The 20,568-nt window shown below is 37.3% G+C and overlaps 2 protein-coding genes across 6 annotated transcripts in view; both read left to right on the top strand.

Moving 5' to 3' along the window:
• The first annotated feature begins 235 nt into the window (after window positions 1-235).
• eif5 (eukaryotic translation initiation factor 5) lies at window positions 236-11,873 on the top strand. Its single transcript, XM_034112260.1, has 12 exons — window positions 236-331; window positions 1,678-1,894; window positions 3,098-3,377; window positions 3,579-3,660; window positions 4,166-4,338; window positions 4,436-4,547; window positions 5,318-5,448; window positions 6,633-6,794; window positions 7,270-7,431; window positions 7,568-7,732; window positions 9,461-9,601; window positions 11,451-11,873. The coding sequence occupies exons 3-12, from the start codon at window positions 3,306-3,308 to the stop codon at window positions 11,547-11,549; spliced, it is 1,299 nt and encodes a 432-aa protein (XP_033968151.1). The 5' UTR covers window positions 236-331; window positions 1,678-1,894; window positions 3,098-3,305; the 3' UTR covers window positions 11,550-11,873.
• Window positions 11,874-15,926: 4,053 nt separating this feature from the next.
• The window catches only part of mark3a (MAP/microtubule affinity-regulating kinase 3a), a 61,968-nt gene continuing 57,326 nt past the window's right edge, over window positions 15,927-20,568 (top strand). For all 5 annotated transcript variants that reach the window (XM_034111287.2, XM_034111280.2, XM_034111281.2 and 2 more), the window contains exon 1: window positions 15,927-16,519. In XM_034111287.2, coding sequence (XP_033967178.1) covers window positions 16,469-16,519 — 51 coding nt within the window. In that variant the 5' untranslated portion in view covers window positions 15,927-16,468. The remainder of the gene's footprint in view (window positions 16,520-20,568) is intronic.

Genomic DNA, 20,568 nt, shown 5'->3' on the forward strand with positions numbered 1-20,568 from the left:
AGGTGGAGCTTTTAATGCCTTTGTATGCTCCAGGGTAGATTATGTATTTACATCATCATTCAAAATCTGCATAGTAATGGCATTTAATTAATGTAGTGAAGTAAAGGTACACGGTTTATCTCTGAAGTGTAGTGGGGTAGAAATACAAAGCATACTCAAGTAAAGGGCAAAAACCTCAACATATTACTTAATTAGAGTACGGACTTTTATTGTTAAATGAATGATATGACCGGAAGTTGCTAACGCCGTGCGTCATGCGCTGCGTCCGTTGGCATGACGTCGGTCAGTTAAAGCGACGTGAGTTAGCAGTGTTTCGCGGAACATTCGAGAGGTAAGATGCGAGAATATTTTATCCCAATTTCCCCCGGCCTTGTCCTGACGTGGATTTCGCATCGGCGGTTGTTAATCAATAAAGAGAGGAAATGAAGTTAGATGAACCAGCGTTAAAGACATCTCTTACATTGTTTTTATTATCTTTAAACCCAACTGCGTCTTCGTCTAATAACTGTGTTAGCTGCGGAACGTCAGTTAGCTTAGCATATGGGCTTTGGCTATTTCCTACAGTGCTGATACTGTGAACGTCTGTTTATGTAACTGCTTTAGAGACTCATAATGGGCTTGTATCACCTTGAGAGTAATTATATTGTATATGTATTGTAATTTGTGGGATTGTTGGCGACGACACACCACGTGTAATATTAATGATAGCCAGTTAGCTAGATGTCGTAACACGCTCACTCATCATTACCTTACTACTTATGGGATATCATCAACATTACTGTAGTGTAAGGGAAAACATGTACAACCATTTTAAAGCATACTAAGACGTTTTTTGTGTGACATAAGAACTTCAAGAATTATAAATCGATGGGATTATCACGAACCAACCAAAAACAAGTAATTAGTTTATCCTTTAAACTACGCAGAACATTTAAAAAAAAAACTCAAAACAATGATTTGCCTTTGTTTATTTTGATGGTGTTTGAAATTGGAGAGTTGGAATTCAGGCGAATAGTTATTTTAATACTTAGGGTAAATTAGGACACGTATAAAGAACAGATGTATATCTGTCAAAGGGTAAACCTAGCGGTGAAAGGTTAGTCTATTAAATAGCTACTTTATTCATCCGACATTTAGAAATGATTCTGTTACAGCAGCAATGTCATCAGGCTTTCCATATTTAAAAGTTGGAATAAAGTACAAACATCTTATAATAAAACGGCAACAAATATATACATATCTGCCGTAGAAACGAAATGTGAATAAATCATGTTATGTAAAGATGGTCGTTATAATAATAATAATAATCATCCTACACTTATTTAAATATATATATATGTTTCCATTTAATCTACTGCCTCACCTTGTTTATTTTATGATACTTTTCTTTTTATTAAGGACACAAATAAGTAACTACTCCTTGACATAGCGGAACATTTGACAATCGTCCCGACTTTTTTGTAAGGAGCTACTTTGTAGATAAAAGTCCATTCAGGCAATAAACGCTGTGAAAGCAGACCTTTTCAGAAAATGTTATTTAGAGGGATTTTATAACAGATTCGTGCGTGACGATGGTGCTTCCCACCCAATGAATTACATCACCTGATGCTGCTAACGTTAGCGTTTTTATTCGTCCGCAGTTTGTGTGGATAACAATACGCCTCTCCTCCCCTAAAGGTCCCCCAAAACCCCCGAGGACTTTCCAGTTAACCTCCGAGCCTGGCAACTGCACTGTTTGGACGCTTTAGGGTGTTTAACTGTGCATCTTTGGGAGCTGAAAAAACACTAAGAACCCTGCTGCAATCGATACAACACCAGCACCAGCCATCGACCAGCGTTCACTGCGGCTCTTGGACGATCAGCGTTGTGTTTATGTCTTTGTTTTGCGAAAACGGTAAGTCACCGCAACAGTTTGTGGGTTATTTTAAATGTTTGACTACATGTATGGGTGCGTGGGTGTATTTCCAGCGGTATTATTGTGCAATATGACGTGTTTTCTGTATCAAAATGGCGTCTCCCAGTCCCACTCGTGTGTGCAGTGGCTGCATGACGCACTCTGCACCAAGTAGCCAAGCTAAAGCTAAGTTAGCCTCCTTCTGAAATGGCACTCGACCTCTGCCTCCTTTCTGAAACTCCTCAGCCTCGGGCATCGCTGTCTCATTGTCACACCGCTTGTGAGTCATTTGAGATCCAGTTCGGAAACTACAGACTAGCTGGCGTTAAAGCCGTCAGTAAGAGGAGAGTAGTGAGGCAGCTGCTAGGCCTCCTCCTGTTTGTGACCTAATAACAAGAGAAGGCCTTATGTGACTAAAACCAGAGGCCCTCATGTAAGACAAAAGGCTTTTGCAAAAGTTTCTCCATTTATGGTAACAAAATGTTCTAGTTTATTGACAGGACTTTATTTTTTCCTTTGGATTAATCTGTCATGCTTGCTCACGGTTGGATCACATGGTCATTTGCTGCTTGGATTTGAGTTTGTCAGCAGATTTTTCTGATTTCAAAGGGTTTAAATGGTTGTAATCTATCTTTCAATGAATATATAAATACTCAAACTTGCTTAACAGGAGACATATTTATATAAGGGAGTCTATAATGTCTCTAGATTCTCTATTAATTTAACTGTCATAACTCAGTCTGACCTGGCTTATTAGTGGCATTCAGGTAAACTGTTAAATCGTTTTTCACACTGCAATTACTGTCTAATCCTCGACTCTTAAGGCCATTTTTCCTGTTGCCTACAATTTTCCAGACCCTTGACACTTTTTTAAATTGCTAATTTTGTCTGACAGTCTCAAACCTCAAATATTTATGTTACCATTATTATATTTTACTATTATCTCCTTTAACTACCTGAATACTGGCACGGGTGTATAAACAACCCAACTGCATATGCTAACATATGGTACTGGGAAATGCCATTTTGCACTTAAAAAACAGGCTAAACATTTAAAAGTGCTTTAAACAATTGAACCAGCATTAATACAATGCAGTTTTGTTCTAATCTCTATTCAGTCAAGTGCTAGAAGAAACATGCCACGCTAGTTGAATTTTTTTTTTAAATCAAATATTAATAGATTTTTTTTGTCTCCTCTTTCAGAGCTGTTGCGCAGCCGTTGGAACCTGTGTGGTGGAAATCTAGCCTTCAAGCAAGGAGCTTGTGGCCATAGCGGCACAGCGTTTTTCATGTCAAAGACAGAGCGCGCTTGCAGTCGTTTATGTCATCCCCTCTTTTCCAGACAGAAGATCCCAAAAAATCCCCAACCTAGATCCTTTTATCGTACTGATAGTGCTAACATCCAGCCAAAATGTCTGTCAACGTCAACCGCAGCGTGTTGGACCAGTTCTATCGCTACAAGATGCCCCGTCTGATTGCCAAGGTAACGGCTCACTGGCTGGATTGAAAAATGTACATTCTCTCAACTACTGTGACTACAGTAGTTGAGAGAATGTCAGATTCATAATTTTAATAAAATGTAATTTGCCTGAAATTATGTTTCTGAAATTGTTGTGGAATGAACACTGTTATTCTCTGACATTTTGGTTGATGATTATCTGTTTTATGTATTCATCTCATCCAGGTGGAAGGAAAAGGGAATGGAATCAAGACGGTCATTGTCAACATGGTAGATGTTGCAAAGGCATTGAACAGGCCTCCAACATGTAAGTAACACAGGACAGCTGCAGAAACATATACTATTTGTCATGTAAACCCAGCATCTGCCTGGTATTCAACAAGGAAACGTCAATTTCTACACATCAACCAAATGTATTTTGCAATTTACAGCTGCCTTTTTAAACTGTTGTCTATTTTCGAAGCTTTGTTTAAATGTGTTCCTCTTAACACTTATTAAATTGAATTAACTTTTCAGCCAAATCTGTAAAAATGGATTTGGTCTAATAGATGTTACGAACAAATGTATATTTTCAAAACAAGGTTCCAAAACAAATGATACAACATTATTACAGTACAGTTGGTTGAATCTTTTTAATATCAGTGGTTTCATGGGATCTGTGTGAAGCACGTGGAAAGCTAATAAAAATACTCATCCTGGGAAATGTGTTAAATCTTTGACTCACGTTTTAGAACGAGCTGAGCCGGTGGACTGTCTGTTATAGTAATTACATTTTTGTATTGTGACCTTTTGATGTCTGATCTCCTCTGCAGACCCAACCAAGTTTTTTGGTTGTGAACTCGGTGCTCAGACCCAGTTTGATAGCAAAAACGACCGTTACATCGTCAACGGATCCCACGAGGCGAACAAGTTGCAGGACATGCTTGATGGGTTCGTCAGAAAATTTGTTCTGTGTCCCGAGTGCGACAACCCTGAAACTGAACTGGTAAATATTTCACAGCATCTGTACACGTAGACCAAGCACCATTAAGACTTGATTGTGTTTCTTTTCTGGATCTAATACGATTGAATGTTTCTTATAGCATGTCAATCCCAAGAAACAAACCATTGGCAATTCCTGTAAAGCCTGTGGATACCGCGGCATGCTTGACACCAGACACAAACTCTGCACGTTCATCCTCAAAAACCCACCAGGTGAGATTTCTTGGAGTTGCCAGCAGAGTTGATGGTCCATTTCCCTAGGGCGTTGAACAACGCTCAACCCTTAGATGCACGGGTTGAGTGACTGGACCCTACAAAAAAGGACCCGTGTGTGTTTTTATGCCATTTTTGTCATTTTGGTTAAGAAAAATAACTTTATAATTTTTTTTACATTTTGAAAAAAAACGTTTTGAGCATATTGATGCAAAGATCTCCGCTATTCTGAGACCCTCACAGTATTCCAGTCCCTTTTCAAAACTCATCTCTTCTCCTCTTGTCTACTCATAGCCCACCCCATCAATTTATGCCAGTTGATCAAGTTTGATAGTCCTATACCCCCCACCCTAACCTTCCCTTATATTGTAAAGCGATTTTGAGTCCTTGAAAAGCCCTATACAAATATAATGTATTATTATACTGACAGGTATCAGATTTTGCTGTGTAAAATAATCTTCCTGAGACGTGTCACTTGTGATGTAGTCTGTGTGGTCTACAGTGAATGTATTCCTGACAGCAACAGGTGATAAGAATCAAAGGTTCCCATAGGATCCCATAGAAAATGCATTCGGGTAATTTTTGACCCACTTATGGAAGCTTGGGGTAGTAATACAAAAACTACAATTTCTTAAAATATATAACATTTGAATGGCATGATATCCAAAACATGTTTTTTGAGGAATAGCTGGAATATGAAATGATAAAAATGTAATTACAAAGATACTTCAAGAAATGCGATAATAACCGGGTTGATTCTCCAATTACAGATCCTACTGAAGGTGGATCTGCACCTGTAAAAAAAGAAAAGGAGAAAAAGAACCGCAAGAAGGACAAGGAGAACGGCTCCGGCAGCGGAGAGGGTGGAAGCAGCGAAAACTTTGATGCTCCTCAAGTTGTGGTGGGTTTTAGTCCAGAATCAGGCAACTACAGTGTGTCTAGATGTTATTTCTTATTGATTAGGAATATCTCCAGAGGCCTCAAAGAGTAACACTGACAACTCTGTCAAAAAAAAAACATACAAGTAATTGGTTTTTGTATGCTTATAGTAATTATAATATATGAACAAACAAGTATGGATAAATAGATGGAAAAGTGATACAATGGTGAATGCGATTTATAAAAAAAAGATTATTCGGGTGACAAAAATCAAGAAATGTATTTGCATATTTGCAATGCATTTTCTGGGTCCAAAGAAAAAATGTATAACTGAGGTAACAAAAAAATGTGGACATCTTTCACATTTGCATACAGTGTTTGTACCGAGACATTTCTAGATGTGGTAGTTGGACATTTTGATAAACTTGTCTCTCAGTAACCAAATGTTTCCAGTCCGAAATGGTGGCATTATTTGCGAACTGTTAAACGGTGTGTAGTTGCTGAGTTCAACATCCCTGTGAGCAGCTGACTGAACTCAATGTAAAAACAAAGGTCAGCAGAGTCAAAACTCACTCGCTATCACACAGTGCCGTGTTACTGCGATTATCCTTAAAGTACGTGTGGGGGGTATATTCAAATCAAATGAAGTTTTATTTATATAGCATGTTTAAAAGCGATTTTTGGTCGAGCCAAAGTGCTGTACATGTAATAAAAACACTTTACTACAATCACAATTTACAACAAATATAAAAAATAAATATATATTGACTATTTTTGTTGACCCAAACTGATTTGACTCTTTAAAGCGACAAGGTAACCTTAAGAAAAAGAAGCCCACAACCTCAACAAACCTTTGCAGTTGCGTAAAACAATCACGCTGCTTAGTGCTACATCCAGATGTCAGTTTACTTTAGTCCAAAGTTCAAGAGGAGAAATCGATCACTTTTCTGAATTTAAATGTCTAAAATCGACTAGATGTGTTATATATTTTTGATGAGAAGTTTACTGTTAACTAAAGGTGAACATGCTTTTTATTCTCAGTTTGCAATCCTTGTTTAAAGGTTAAATGCAGATAAACAATATTGGCTCGGTGCCAGGTGAATGAATATGCCCAGTGCAATCATTCAGGATTGTTTTACTGTATGAAAGGAAATGACGTAGTCGGCACATTTTAATCCTTTTGTCCTCTTGACCTCCACGCTGCAGGACAGAGACGACGATGATGAAGACTGGGCGGAGGAGACGACGGAGGAAGCACAGAGGAGGCGAATGGAGGAGATCAGCAACCACGCCAAGAACCTGACGCTCAGCGAGGACCTGGAGAAACCCCTGGAGGAGAGGGTGAACCTGTTCTACAACTTTGTGAAGGTAAGGGTCCCATTCTTGATTAGACTGTATTCACAATAGCTTTTACTTCCTCTTAAAATCTACTTATTATTCTACAATAATGACAGAAAAAATTGCTTGAGAATTTAAAAGTGTAGACATGTGACCCAAGTTTTTCATTGACATATCTACACTGTAGCTAATGTACAAATGACAATAAAGTCTTGAATGTTTAATAACTTGAGATTTAGTATTTCCATAAATTCCAACACAGATATTGACAAAGGTTGGGGGCAACATGAAAGGAACACTTCATACCGTCGCCCCCAAGTAAATGCTGCCCTTCTCAGTTTTAAAATGGCTGTCTTAAAAATTATCTCCCAAATTAAAAGTATATGGCATACATGCAATATATAAATCGCCTCGCACAGCTTTGTCCGATATCAACGCTCTGGATTCATCAGTTATTTTTAGACAATTCTAGTTTCTGTTCCTTAACTTGTTTCCCCATTCACAGCATAAGAAGGAGACGGGAACCATCGATGCGGCCGATAAGGATATCTTGGTGGAGGCGGAGCGTCTGGATGTGAAGGCCATGGGCCCCCTCATCCTCAGCGAGCTGCTCTTCAACGAGAACATCCGCGACCAGATCAAGAAGTACAAACGCCACTTCCTGCGGGTATGTTGAATAACGCATTAATTATGTTTTTTATTGGTCTATTTATGGCATTGAAACGTGAACAAGATTCCTCTGACAATGCTCAACACATTTCTATATTTGTTGGGTGGTTTCTGATTTTAAATATTCCCCTCAGTTCTGCCACAACAACAAGAAGGCTCAGAAGTATCTGCTGGGAGGTTTTGAGTGCGTCGTGAAGCTGCATCAAGTTCAGCTGCTGGCTCGAGTTCCCATCATCCTCAAAGAGATGTACGACTCGGACCTGCTGGAGGAAGACGTCATATTCGCCTGGGCTGAGAAGGTGGGTGTCGATCTACTTTTGATTCATTAAAAGTACATAAGGGGGCAGGGAATAAATAATGGAAGCTTATTTTGACCAGAAGTTATATAAAAGCTTACATGTGTACAAATCTCTGCCCTCTTCATATTAACCAGTTGTGAACTTTTATACCCTTTTTTTAAAAAAGCAACAATAATGATGGCCAAATATTTATTTTGTGCTTTTTCTTGGTGTTTAATTCAATATAAAAAATTACTTATTATTGGGACCCCCTCTCAAATGAGATGCTACCTATCCTTCAAGAATGACATTAGAATAGGTCAATCATTTGTTTTGACCCGTCCTGCTAAAAATAAACACATGACCAGTTTTGGTTACACCAGTTTTGCACATTTAATCCTTAAAATTATATATTGGTACTTAATCCCCAAAACACACTTACTGTTGGGGAAATGTTTTCCAAGGCCCATACAGGGTTCTTACGGTCATTCAAAACCTGGAAAAGTCATGGAAATTCAAAATGCTAATTCCAGGCCCTGGAAAGTTATGGAAAACAATATTTTCCCCAAAGTTTTGGAAAAGTCATGGAAATGTAACTAAAGTAAGTAAATATAATTTATATTTTATATAATCGCCGAAATAGTATTACTATAATGATAATACATATTGTATAGTAATGAAACGTAAAATGGCATTTAACTGACGAGGTATTTTGCTGGTGAGAGATTTTAGTTACTTTAGCCTGTAGACGCTAGTAAGCCTACTATTGGATTTGTTTTATATCGGGACAACATGTTTCATATGCAGACCTTATTTTCCTGTTCCATGTTAAAATAAACTATTTTCAGTGTTACTGAGTAATTTTTTTTGGTCATGGAAAACTCATTGGTGAAAAAGTGTATGAACCCTGCCATAACTTTGACCCAGTTTATCAGTTCAAACTGTCCTGACTGAGCACACGCACCTGTAACCTTGGCTGCTGTGCTCTGTGTTTTGTCTCCCTGTTCCTGCCTGTTGGCGGCAGCTGTGTTATGATTCTATCTTGTTATGCACACTGTTGATTATTCTCTCAGAACTAGCTAAATACACGGGTCTGGGCTAGAGTTCTTCAGAATTGATGGTGGCATCTCAACCGTGTGGGCAACTCGTGGCCCGTTACATGTCGTGTGAATTCTCCGGTAGAAGCTCCAAATAAACCGCCAGTGGCCGTTTCTCAATGTAAAATAAATTACATGGAATTCATCATGCCCCTCATTCATATATGCCTTTTTAATACATTTAATTTGACAAAAGAGTTACATTTCCCCTTAACAACTGCCTTACTGTCACCTTATTATAAAAGTGTACTGTGAGCACTGCCCATAATTCAATAGTAAAGCTGTTGCTGTAAGGTAGCAGATAAGATCATTATTTTAATCATCACCACTACTCTGGATTACATTTCATTTCAAACCTTTATTTAAGCAGGTGAATCCAATTGAGATCAACAATCTCTTTTTCAAGGGAGACCTGCTGCAAGTAGGTTCCACATGAAGACATAAAAACATGAAACAGAAAAACAAAAGGATAGCATAGTTACAGGGATTAGACATTTACAGGTACCAACAGTACCCGATTGCATAGCATCTATCCGAGCTTTAATGTGTCGTAGGCAGAGGTGTTTGGGTTATCACTTGTTTATCATTTATTAATTGTCATTTGATTTATTCTTAGTAGTACTAACCCACTGACTGTGTATTTATCCTCCAGGTTTCTAAGAAGTACGTCTCTAAGGAACTCGCCAAAGAGATCCAGGCTAAGGCTGCTCCGTTTGTGAAATGGCTGAAGGAGGCAGAGGAGGAGAGCGGGGGCAGCGAGGAAGAGGAGGTGGAGGATGATGAGAATGTGGAGGTAACTATAGATGTAGATGTATGAACTTTGTTTCACAGGTTTATGTCCATCTAGTGGCCACTCGGCTGCTTTTTTCTCAATCTAAATGGTTGATGGCAACAACCATAGCTGCTTTTCACGTTCAACAAATACATAAAACTGAACTGGTTTGTCAAACATTTAGCAAATATCCAAACTTTTTTCAAAACTACCACACAAGGTGCTCAAAGAAAAATAATGGCATTGAAGAAAATAAGTGTGAAATGAGTGTGAAAGCTCTTACAGGGCTCTTACGGTCATTAAAACCTGGAAAAAGTCATGGAAATTCAAAAAGCTAATTCCAGGCCCTGGAAAGTTATGGAAAACAATATTTTTCCCAAAGTTTTGGAAAAGTCATGGAAATGTAACTAAAGTTGCATCAAATATAATTTATATTTTATCTAATCGCCAAAATAGTAATACTATAATTATGATAAATACTGTATAGTAATGAAGCGTAAAATGGCATTTAACTGTCGAGGTATTTTGCTGATGTGAGATTTTAGTTGCTTTAGCGTGTAGAAACTAGTAAGCCTATTTGTTTTAGATAGGCACAACATGTTTCATATGCAGACCTTATTTTCCTGTTCCATGTTAAAATAAACCATTCTCAGTGGTACCGCTGAGAGTAATTTTTTTGGTCATAGGAAATTAGGTGAAAGTCATTGGTGAAAAAGTGTATGAACCCTGCTCTTAATACAAGAGACCCTTTCTTTGCTATGAAAACAATCTTAAAGGTGGGGTAGGTAATTCACTTCAGAAACACTTTTTGTTATATTCCATGGAATGCTCTTAACATCCCGATAGCAATGAATACATTAAATGCTTTGGCAATAAATAAATTTAAAAAAAAAAAATCATCTGTGGAAGCCGTGGCGCTGTAAAAAGCACGACCAATCATCTGAGCCGGCCCGGCTAAAGTAACTGGATGGCCTACCTGCCTGTCAGCCTTCCATCTGTGCACAAACTTGGTCATGTTCGTGTGTGTTGGAGGAGGGGCTCTGTGAGGAAGTCTGAAGGAAGGGGCAGATTTTTTTCGGCTGTGTACTTTCAAATTCTAGCGCACTCGAGCTGGTTTCTCCATTCCTACCTACCCTACCTTTTTAAGTAATGATTTAATTATATTTTTGTATCCATGAGAGATCATTGAATACTTTACTATGAACACACAAAGTCACTTTAATTAGGATTTTAAGGCCTTATTTGCATTTATTCTCCAACAAAGCAAAACACAATTTACTTACCATAGAAGAAAAATAGTGCAATAGACAAAAGTGTTCAGGGTTGTAGTTTTTAAATATTTCTTAATGTCTTTAAATTAGTCCAAACTCACTTTTATTGTCCAGCACTTTAACAAGAATAAAGGTTTACTGATCTTAATTATAAATCTCAACAAAAATGAGGAATTTAAAAATTTTCAGTGTTTAAGTATTTCCATTTTATACAACTTTATACTTCACTGCATTTCTGAAGCCAGTATTGTACTTTTTTTTCTTCTCCTATTCAATTATCCAACAGCTTGTTATACTTTTCGTAGTATTAGCTAATTCAAAATACACCTCAATTCATAAATACAGCTTTAAATATCCAGCAGCCGTTTAAAAGTAGTATTAAATGAGCTCCACATTGACCCGATGTCATGAACAATGCATCTATAATCATGATGTAGTACTTTATGTATATTTTCATCCTACTAACTTCGTATTTCTACCTAAGATTTCAAATGCAGGACTTTTGCTTGTAACAGTATTTTTTACAATTTGGTATTGCTATTTTACTTACGTAATTATCTGTTAACTTCTAACTCTTGCTTAATGTCCTCCTTCCTCAGGTGGTGTACTCGTCCTCGGCTCGCGAGCTCAAAGTGGAGACTGTGAAACCCGACAAGCCGGAGAAGGAAGAGGACGACATCGACATCGATGCGATCTAAGCGGCTCGGACGATGCTTTCCTTGCGTTGTGGCTTTGACTCACCATGCCCTGTGTTCCACCTAAACAGCTGGCCTCTCCCTCATTTACTCACTCCCCCTCTCCCCAACCTCCCTCTGCTTTGTGGCATGACTTAACATAGCGCTTTACTTGCTGCACATTAACTCTGTAATTTTGAGATGTATTCAATTGGTGAAATTAAGTGGCTTTGGGGTTTTAATCATGGGTGTTTGGGGATCATTTTGACTGCACATTGTTCTTTTTCTTTTGTTTTTGGTCCCTGTATTTTTCCAGTCAATAAAGAATGAATGTTTTGCTATCCACCATACTGTGTTGTTTGTGTCTGATGGTCACCGTTATCTCCTTTTAGGTTTTATTAGGTAGTAACATGGAACAATTGGGCAGGGTTGCAGTGTTATACTGGTCATAGAATTCACAATTCCTGATATATATTTATTTTTTTGCTGAAGAGCTAATGGATAATGCACATGATACATAGGTTAACTTTCATTTTAATTGCCATAATTCATTTAAATAATTTGTCTTTAAAAGTGTCAGAAAATATAGTTTTGACCCTCTTAGATCTCAAATATGGAGATGTCCTGCTTTTATCATTTTAAACGGAATATCTTTGGTTTTAGATTGAAACAACACATCTCCTTGGACTAAAGGATACTGATTGACATTTTGGATTATTTCTTAGAAATCAAAGGACTACTCGAGAAAATAATTTGCAGCTTTATTGATCCAAAAAAATAGATGTAAATTGTTATCCCTCTTCAGTTTTATTATAACATAAAATACACTGGCCCCCCCTATAAAAACCTTTTGTACATGATACGTTTATAGAAAGCATTAAAGAACAGTTAATGTTTGTGCAAACATAGTTTAAACTAATTCCCAGAGAGAAGTTTCCGGTTGCATAACGTTTAGTTGTCCAAACCAATGCAATACCATTATGCAAATTAGATTCGATTGTTTAGTGTATCTATTGACATCAAGAAGTACAAATATAAGTAATGTAAAAGAAGTTTCTAGTGAGACACATCAGAGCCACAGTTCCTCCTGATGACAGTCCTCTCTACTTTCTGGGCCAATAGGATTTAGGTCAGCCGTTTCCTCACTTCCTCCCGTTCAGCTGGATACACCGAGGCTGCGTTCAGGTGCCGTCGGAAATACACACACTGCCTTTATAACACAGTTTGACTGGAGGTGTTGTGAAAATGCTGGTCATTAAAACATAGGTCGATAGGGAAACGTTATGATTGTTAAATATGTGACATATTGGATTTATACATAACATAGTTAGCTTTTAATCCACTAATAGAGAAAATAAATGACGGAATACTAATTAAATATCAGTGGTGGATTGTACTCGCAAGTACTGTACTATATATTGTCCTTTTTATAGCCCTACATTTATGACATACTTTAGTTACTTCAGATAATTAATACTAAATCAAATCAACTAATAAATGATTGTATGTAAGTACATTAAAACCCACGTTGACCTATTACTTTACATATATTTTGATGCTAATACTTTTGTGTTAGACTTAAAAAATCAGGGGTTGTAATTGTATTTCAGTATTTCGATGTTATGCTACTTCAAGCTTCTACTCCACAACATCTTAGAATGAAATACTCTACATTTATTTGGCACTTGTAATTTGATATGATGCAGTTCCACAATATTTTACCTATAGTTTTACGCAAACTATCTAAAATTGAAGAACTACAATATTAAAATGCTATTATATGATGCATTAATTTCTAGCAAAATACTATTCAATTATCCTTTGATACTTAAAGCAGTCATTAATAATAACTTGAATTTTTGTTTCTTTATTTATATTTTTTAAGGGACAGTGCATAACAGAAAGTATGTGTTTATATACAATAACAACCACATAATAATTAACAATCTACATACAACCACACAAGTCCATCAATGTGGGATAATACAAAATCAGTATGATTACGGCAAGAAAAGCACCTTAATTTTTGTGCTGACCTTAGCCAAATCTTGAGACTCGTATCAAACAATTCAAAGCTCCTGAGTCTGTTATATTTGTGGAAATGAAATTCCACAATACTTTGACTTTAGAAAGCAGAATGAACAAAGACTGATTTTCTGAACCCTTATGATCTTACTCACTGCAGGGATAGCAAGCAGGAACGTGCGAGATTATAAATAGCATTAAACATGGGTCATGCTCTTGATTGAAATAAGAACTTTTTCAAATTGAGGAAAATAAATAGTTTTCAGGGTTAGTGATAATTCCTTGGCTTTTTATGGCTTTCAGGATTTGATTATAGAGTCAGCACACAGGCTTGTACAGTAAACCCTGTTTGTGACGGAGGTTGCATTCATTAAACCTCCCGGTACAAATAGCTTCTCCCACTGACAAACTTTGAAGTAAATTCTTTGCATTATGATGTTTTATGTAAGTATTTCCCATACAGTTAATACTAGATCCTGGTCAATTATTCACAAAGCGTCTGAGCCTCTAAAATAGCATCTAAGGTGAAACTGTTAGGAGTAGGAAGGAGGAATTTTAAGAGGCTTAATAGTTTCTGAATTGAAGGAAAGATTGGCTAATGTCTTGGTTTATAGATATGCATGCCAACGCTGACTAGACTGGTGGCGAGCAATTACAGAAATAGCTGAAAGCTGATTATTCCCCAGACGTTAATATCTGGCCTACGTTTTCAAACATTAAAGAAAACGTTTTACTTTAGTAAATTATACTGTTTTTCATCAATATATTATAGTTCTCAGATATATACAAAACATGTCTCTGAAGTGTTTGGCTCGAAATACCAAACAGATTGTGCATTGTAGGATCCCATAATCCCCTCTGTTTCAGCCCTGTTTCAAAAGTGCTGATTTTCTGTCTATTACTTTAGATGAAAATAAGGTGCCACTCCCCACGCCCCTCTGAGAGATATTTGGTTAAAAAGAACACAATAGCGCTTTCACACCGGAGTACTTTTCCCAGGATAGTTCTTTAAATGTTGCGTTCACACCAAAAAAATCCGGAATTTAGTTCATGAGAACCTTCCCCCCCCCTTTTTAGTCCCTGCTAGAGAGCAGGCACTTTCAATGGGAGAAAAGGTTCCCATTTCTGATTGGCTGGGCGGATTGCAAACCACGCCCTGTAAAACTCCCAAAAAGTTTTGTGAAGCCGCCATTTTATTATCCTCGCATTAGCATTATTAGCATTGGCATTAGCCCAGCGCACAAATGGAGAGAGACTAACTTATGGAAACACAAAAGAAAACATGGGAGTCGGCGTTTCTGTCGATTAACTCGGAAGGCTTTAGTAGAAGCTGCTGGGAGTCCCAGCAGCTTCTACTAAAGCCAGTCCCCAACTCCGGGGACTTCCGGCCAGGGACTTCGGGTGGCAGTATACGCCGTGAAGTTGTTTGCGGCTTGCCAGTAAACCCAAAGCAGAAGAATAAGTGACAGCGGCTTCATTTGCCTAATCCTTCCCCAGGAATTTATTCCGGTGTGAACGCGATTTGCTCTTTAGTTCATCAGAACTAAAGAGTTCTGATGAACTAAGTACTGGGAATTAAGTACTGCAAAGTACCAACCAAGGTGGTTACACAAGCCAAAACATCGTTATGAGATCATAAAGTGCCAAATTCTGATCAGCTTATTTTCAGACAGGTTTTTATATAAATGGATCAGGACAAAAAGTGAGCGAATCTTTTTTCCTGAAACTTTCAGAATCTCTTTACACAGAGGGACACATGTTGATGTATAAAAGACATGAAAAAGTGGATTTTGCATAATAAGTCCCCTTTAAGACCTTAACTTAACTTAACTAAACTTAACTAAGACCTAACCTAAAATGTTTTTATAATTTGGAATACATATTTTAGTTTATGTAAATAATCTCAATACTTATTTTCATTACTTTTTGACAAAGAAATTATAAGAATGTACAAATAATCAGCTATATTATTTTTAATCAATTAAGAAAGACAGGAAACATTTTCCCTAAGAAAAAAAAGATAAAACAATTAAAAATTTACAATAGTAGAGGAACTATTATAATGACACATAATTATATTAAAAAAAACAATAATAATTTGTTTCAATTCAAATGTAATAATATAAAAAATGAATGTAAAATTAAAAATGTATATAAATAAAAAATATGATAATACAACAATAATAATAATAATAATAATGATAATAATAATAATAATTACAGTAAAAAGTATGTGTTTTTTTTTTAAATTATATATTTTTTCAGTTTTACAGAAAGTTCGAAGAATTGAGTGCTTGTTGGTTATATTTTGTGTGTAATATCTTCATAACACTCTGACGTCGGAGCCGGGGAGGGGTTCCTGAAGGCAGCCTAATCCAGCCCAGCCGCTGAGTAGCCATTTTGGTCCCACCTAAAACGGACAGAGCAGCTTCACTTTGGGCCGGCGGAGATGGAAGAAACCCGAGTCGACGGCGATTATTTCAGCCTCCAAAACCTTCTAAATCCCTCCGACAAACATCGACTGGCGACACTCGACGCCATGTCTTCTTTTTAAGACAGTTTCGATAAAAAAAGGGGGAAAAGCCTGGGGTGTATTTTTTTTTTTTTGAAGTGGCGACCGACAGTTTAGTTAGCTTCACTGACTCAAACACGCAAACGGACACTGATTTGAGTTTGTACGCGCCATGTAAATAACATTATTATAGGGAGGGTTTATTTTTATTTTGTATTTGCAGTCCTATACAGTTTTAGGTGCTCGGCTCTACTAACACGTCCGGTTTGAAAAATTGTCACGATCCATGCTGAGACTGTTTCCCCCCGGAGAGAAGAGCTGCAAAGCAAAGCAATAATCTTTCAGTTAGTTTTTTTGATTGGATTTTGTTTTTGGGACATTAAACGTTGCCTGTTGGAATATAAAGATGTCAACAAAAACTCCTCTGCCTACAGTCAACGAGAAGGTGACGGAAAGTGTGAGTATAAAGGGTTGTTTATTGTGTATTTATTGCTGTAAAATCTTATTTAAATGTTTCTATAAGGAGGTTGATTATGTTGCATTATTCATAGAGGTGGAAGAAGTGCTCATATGTTGTACTTCAGTAAAAGTAGAACTGCCAGTGTAGGAATCCTGCAATCAAAGTCAACTCAATTAAAAGTACAAAAGTATTAACATCAAAATATAAGTACCAAAAGTAAAAGTACTCATTATGCAAAATAATATATATGTTATGTTTTCATTATAATTATGGATGCATTAATGTGGGAATCAAAGCTGGTAAAGGTGGAGCTATTTTTGGTTACTTTGTATGCTGCAGGGTAGCTTGTGAGTTATGAGTTGTGAACTAAAGTCTGATTTAAGTGTTGATTATATTGCATATAACTAATCCATATCTGCAAAGTAACTAAAGGTATTAATCTAGTGGAGTCAAAGCACATGATTTACCTCTGAATTGTGGTGGGGTAGAAGTACAAAGTAGCAACATTTAAATACTCAAGTAAAGTACCTACAAATTTTACTTGAGTAAATGTACTTGGTTACTTTACACCACTGATTAGTGGACCGCATGATAGCTAATTGTTTCACACTTTTCGTAAACAAGCATATCCTCTATGTCAAACACGCCCTTTAAATGTTACACAATGTTAAGATAGACACATATTCAAATGTGATTCATATTTCTGTAATGGGTTTTAATGTAATAGTGGGTTATAATTGGCCTGAAGTTGAGATATTTAGGCCCAAACCTCGAACAAAACTACAGTACTTTGCCTGCTGGTTTCTGGCAGGCAACAGTAGTTTCTGTCCTAGCTTCCTATTGGCTCTGCCAGCTGTCACTTAAAGCTTTCAACCGCTCAGCTTCCTAATATGGGGCCCACTAGTCCCGCCCCCTCCTGACCAACTGTCTGAAAGAGGTCTGTCAAACTAGCGATAATATAGCTTCCGGTCAGGATTTTCAAAATTTAAAGGGGACCTATCATGCAAAATGCACTTTGTCACGTCTTTTATACATGAATATGTGTCCCCGGTGTTCCAGGGAACTCACCAAGTGTCAGAAAACACAACCCTCTCTATTTTCCTCCATACCCACATTTCTAAAAAAGGGGCTGCAACGGATCTGATACAGACTGATCCAGATTTGAACACTGTCCTGACGTCAGGACAACATTGCTGCTCGAAAGTGCTGGAGACGCTGTAGTACATATGCCAGGCCTCTAAATGGCACTGTAGTCTGCCACAAAAGCAGCGAAGAAGACTTCCCTTGCATGGTTGCCCTTCTGATTATTCTCCGCTGTGGCTCTTTTTCTCCCTCCCCGAGGCAAGCGTTTGCGCCTCCTGCTTTAAAACAAATTAATAATGACTCTATATAATCATATGTACGGGATAATGTGCAGCGACGCGGTCATTATGGGGAAAAGAACACCGACAGGGCAGGCTGATCAGGAGCCTGAAGCGAAGCAGAGGGATCTAGATCAGCATGAAGGTGTTATAAGGGATGTTTGCAGTGATTACAGATTTGAAAACATCGTTGCTTGCTTTAAAAGTAGCACAATTCATTATGTCAAACCTTGGAAAGTATCTAGATATCCCTGCCCTAATGCCCAAGTAACTGCCAACTCCCCTCTCCTGCAGGGGGGCGTGGTCAGTTGCAGCTCACAGAATCAGCCCCCTGCAAAAACAGGGCTGGAAAGAGCAAATGGAGCGAAATGAGGCATGGCTAAAATGCAGGATCTGTTTGGTAATTTAAAAAAATATATATATATTTTTATATAGGTATGGCCCTACAATATATGTTTCAAATATAGTATGATACGTCCACTTTAAACTAATCTCCAATTTGTGATAAAGGTAAATAGCACTGTTGACTTAATGAAAACCATCTATGTTGTTTTAATCCTACAGAAATTAAAACAAGTATTTTTGTATCTTTCTTTACTGACAAATGTTTGTATAAAAAGGTGCAACAGATACACGTAAAAAACAAATATTAAACATTTGATTACATGGCGCTGTACTTTTTTATTTATTTAATAACTTGACCAGGAAAGTTGGCTTGGTATCTGACCATAACAATTAAATGGTTGATATGATACATAGCATGTCACTAAAATATACCATTACAATAAACATATTTATGTCAACATTAATCTGAAGAACACGATATAACCATGGATGTAGAATGGAGTGCCACAGTGACACGTCCTAAAACCCGGAAGTAAGCTTCTTCCGGTTCCCTCGACAAAAAAGCAATGCAATTTCTCCATAGAATTTTGGAAAATAGCTCGAAATAAGGTCTGTGGTTAACACACATTTAAGAGACGGATCACGTTTTGTTCAGTCAGATAATCTCCACTTGTCTACCCTACTTTTATCATTTTCGAATCATAAATCGAATCGATAGATAATAGATTTATGATCATTGGCGCATGAAGACAAAATGGCCCAACTTTTGAGAAAGCGAAACGTCACGAAAGTATTCATATAATCATATAATCTGTTCTTATTGTGCATCCATGGGTAAAAGTCATGTAGTGCTGAACACGTCACATGAACGTGCCGGGCGGCGCGGTCCCGTGGGTTAGATCCGCGTTCATAATGCCGAGGAAAATAACTCTCAGAATAACGTTATTAGCACATTTTACAACTTGAGGACCGAATTTTTTTAATAAGGGCTATACAAATGTTCATACTGGGTAGTTTATTTAGTTTTAAAAACAATTATCCAACGATTTACAGACGTCTCTTTCCCCATGTTAGTCAATAGGGAAAAAGTCTTTCCGGGACAAGTGACTGATACGGAAGTGTAGTACCGCCGTTTGGCCACAACGAATATTTTCCTCAGAGTCCGGCGCACTTCCTGGGGGCTTGGATATAACCTACTGAAAATCTCCCATCACAATTTTCAATATCCCAAAGTGGTGTCGTCATGTTTTCAAAAATAACCAACTAAGTTATTGGTTTTGTAATGATAGAAAACAGCGTTTAAAGTCAGCCACCAGTTCACGCTTGGAATTATAGTTCTGCGAATGGCTCAGGATTAACTGATAATTACAATAATGACGGATTAATTTGATGGTAATCAAATTAATAAAATGTGTTAAGAGTTCTGATTTTTGTGCATACATACAATTTAAGCTTTATGAAGTCAGAAAATGCTGGTAAATGTCCCACTTCAAGTGTCTAAGATCCAAGCTAATATTCTTATTCTCAGTGATGGTTTAGAAACTTCAGACATTTCATTGACAGGCAGAGAAAAGCAAGAAGTCTTTACATTGGAGATGCTGAAATCAGCAAATGTTTGGCATTTGAACTTGAAAAATACCCTCCAAGGACTATTTTACTCTTAATAGTACTCTTATTCTTTGAATGCTGTATAGAACATTTACTCATTAAACATGAATGGAGAAATGAGAGCTATTGCACATACACATTGATGCACTTGTAAACTGTATATTTACTTCATCTCAAATATAATTGAATACATCTGTAGCTGCTTTGTACTTTCTCCTAATCCGTACTTAATCTTTGTGAGAGTATCTTTCTGTTTGGCATGAATTCAGCTGGTTTTGATAAATTAATATTCCACTTTTCTCCATCTTGTTGTATCCTTTTCCAAACATTCCTGTTATCACGTAACGGATACATGTGATATTATCAGGATCTCATGACTCATCACGGTAGCTGCAGATAACACTTATCCTTCACAAACAAAAGCACTGTGGGCGATAAGATGTGGGGAACCTTTATTGATCCCTGTCGGGGGAAATTAGGCCACTTCAGTAGCTGCAGATGTGAAGGAACAGTAGCCAGAGAAAGAGGACAGAGATCCAGCAGAACTAATGATTTAAAACTGAAGAAATTACACTAAATTGATTAGTCGATCAACAGAAAATGTTTTGGTTGTTATGTCTACAACAACGATTCATCATTTATTACAACACATCTGATGGTTCGGGTCCTCAAATGTGAGAATAGACTTATTTGTGTTTAAGACATTTGTATGTCATCGAGTCTATGATGTTG

Source organism: Pseudochaenichthys georgianus, chromosome 22, assembly GCF_902827115.2.
Source record: "Pseudochaenichthys georgianus chromosome 22, fPseGeo1.2, whole genome shotgun sequence".
In the NCBI taxonomy this organism is placed as follows: domain Eukaryota; kingdom Metazoa; phylum Chordata; class Actinopteri; order Perciformes; family Channichthyidae; genus Pseudochaenichthys; species Pseudochaenichthys georgianus.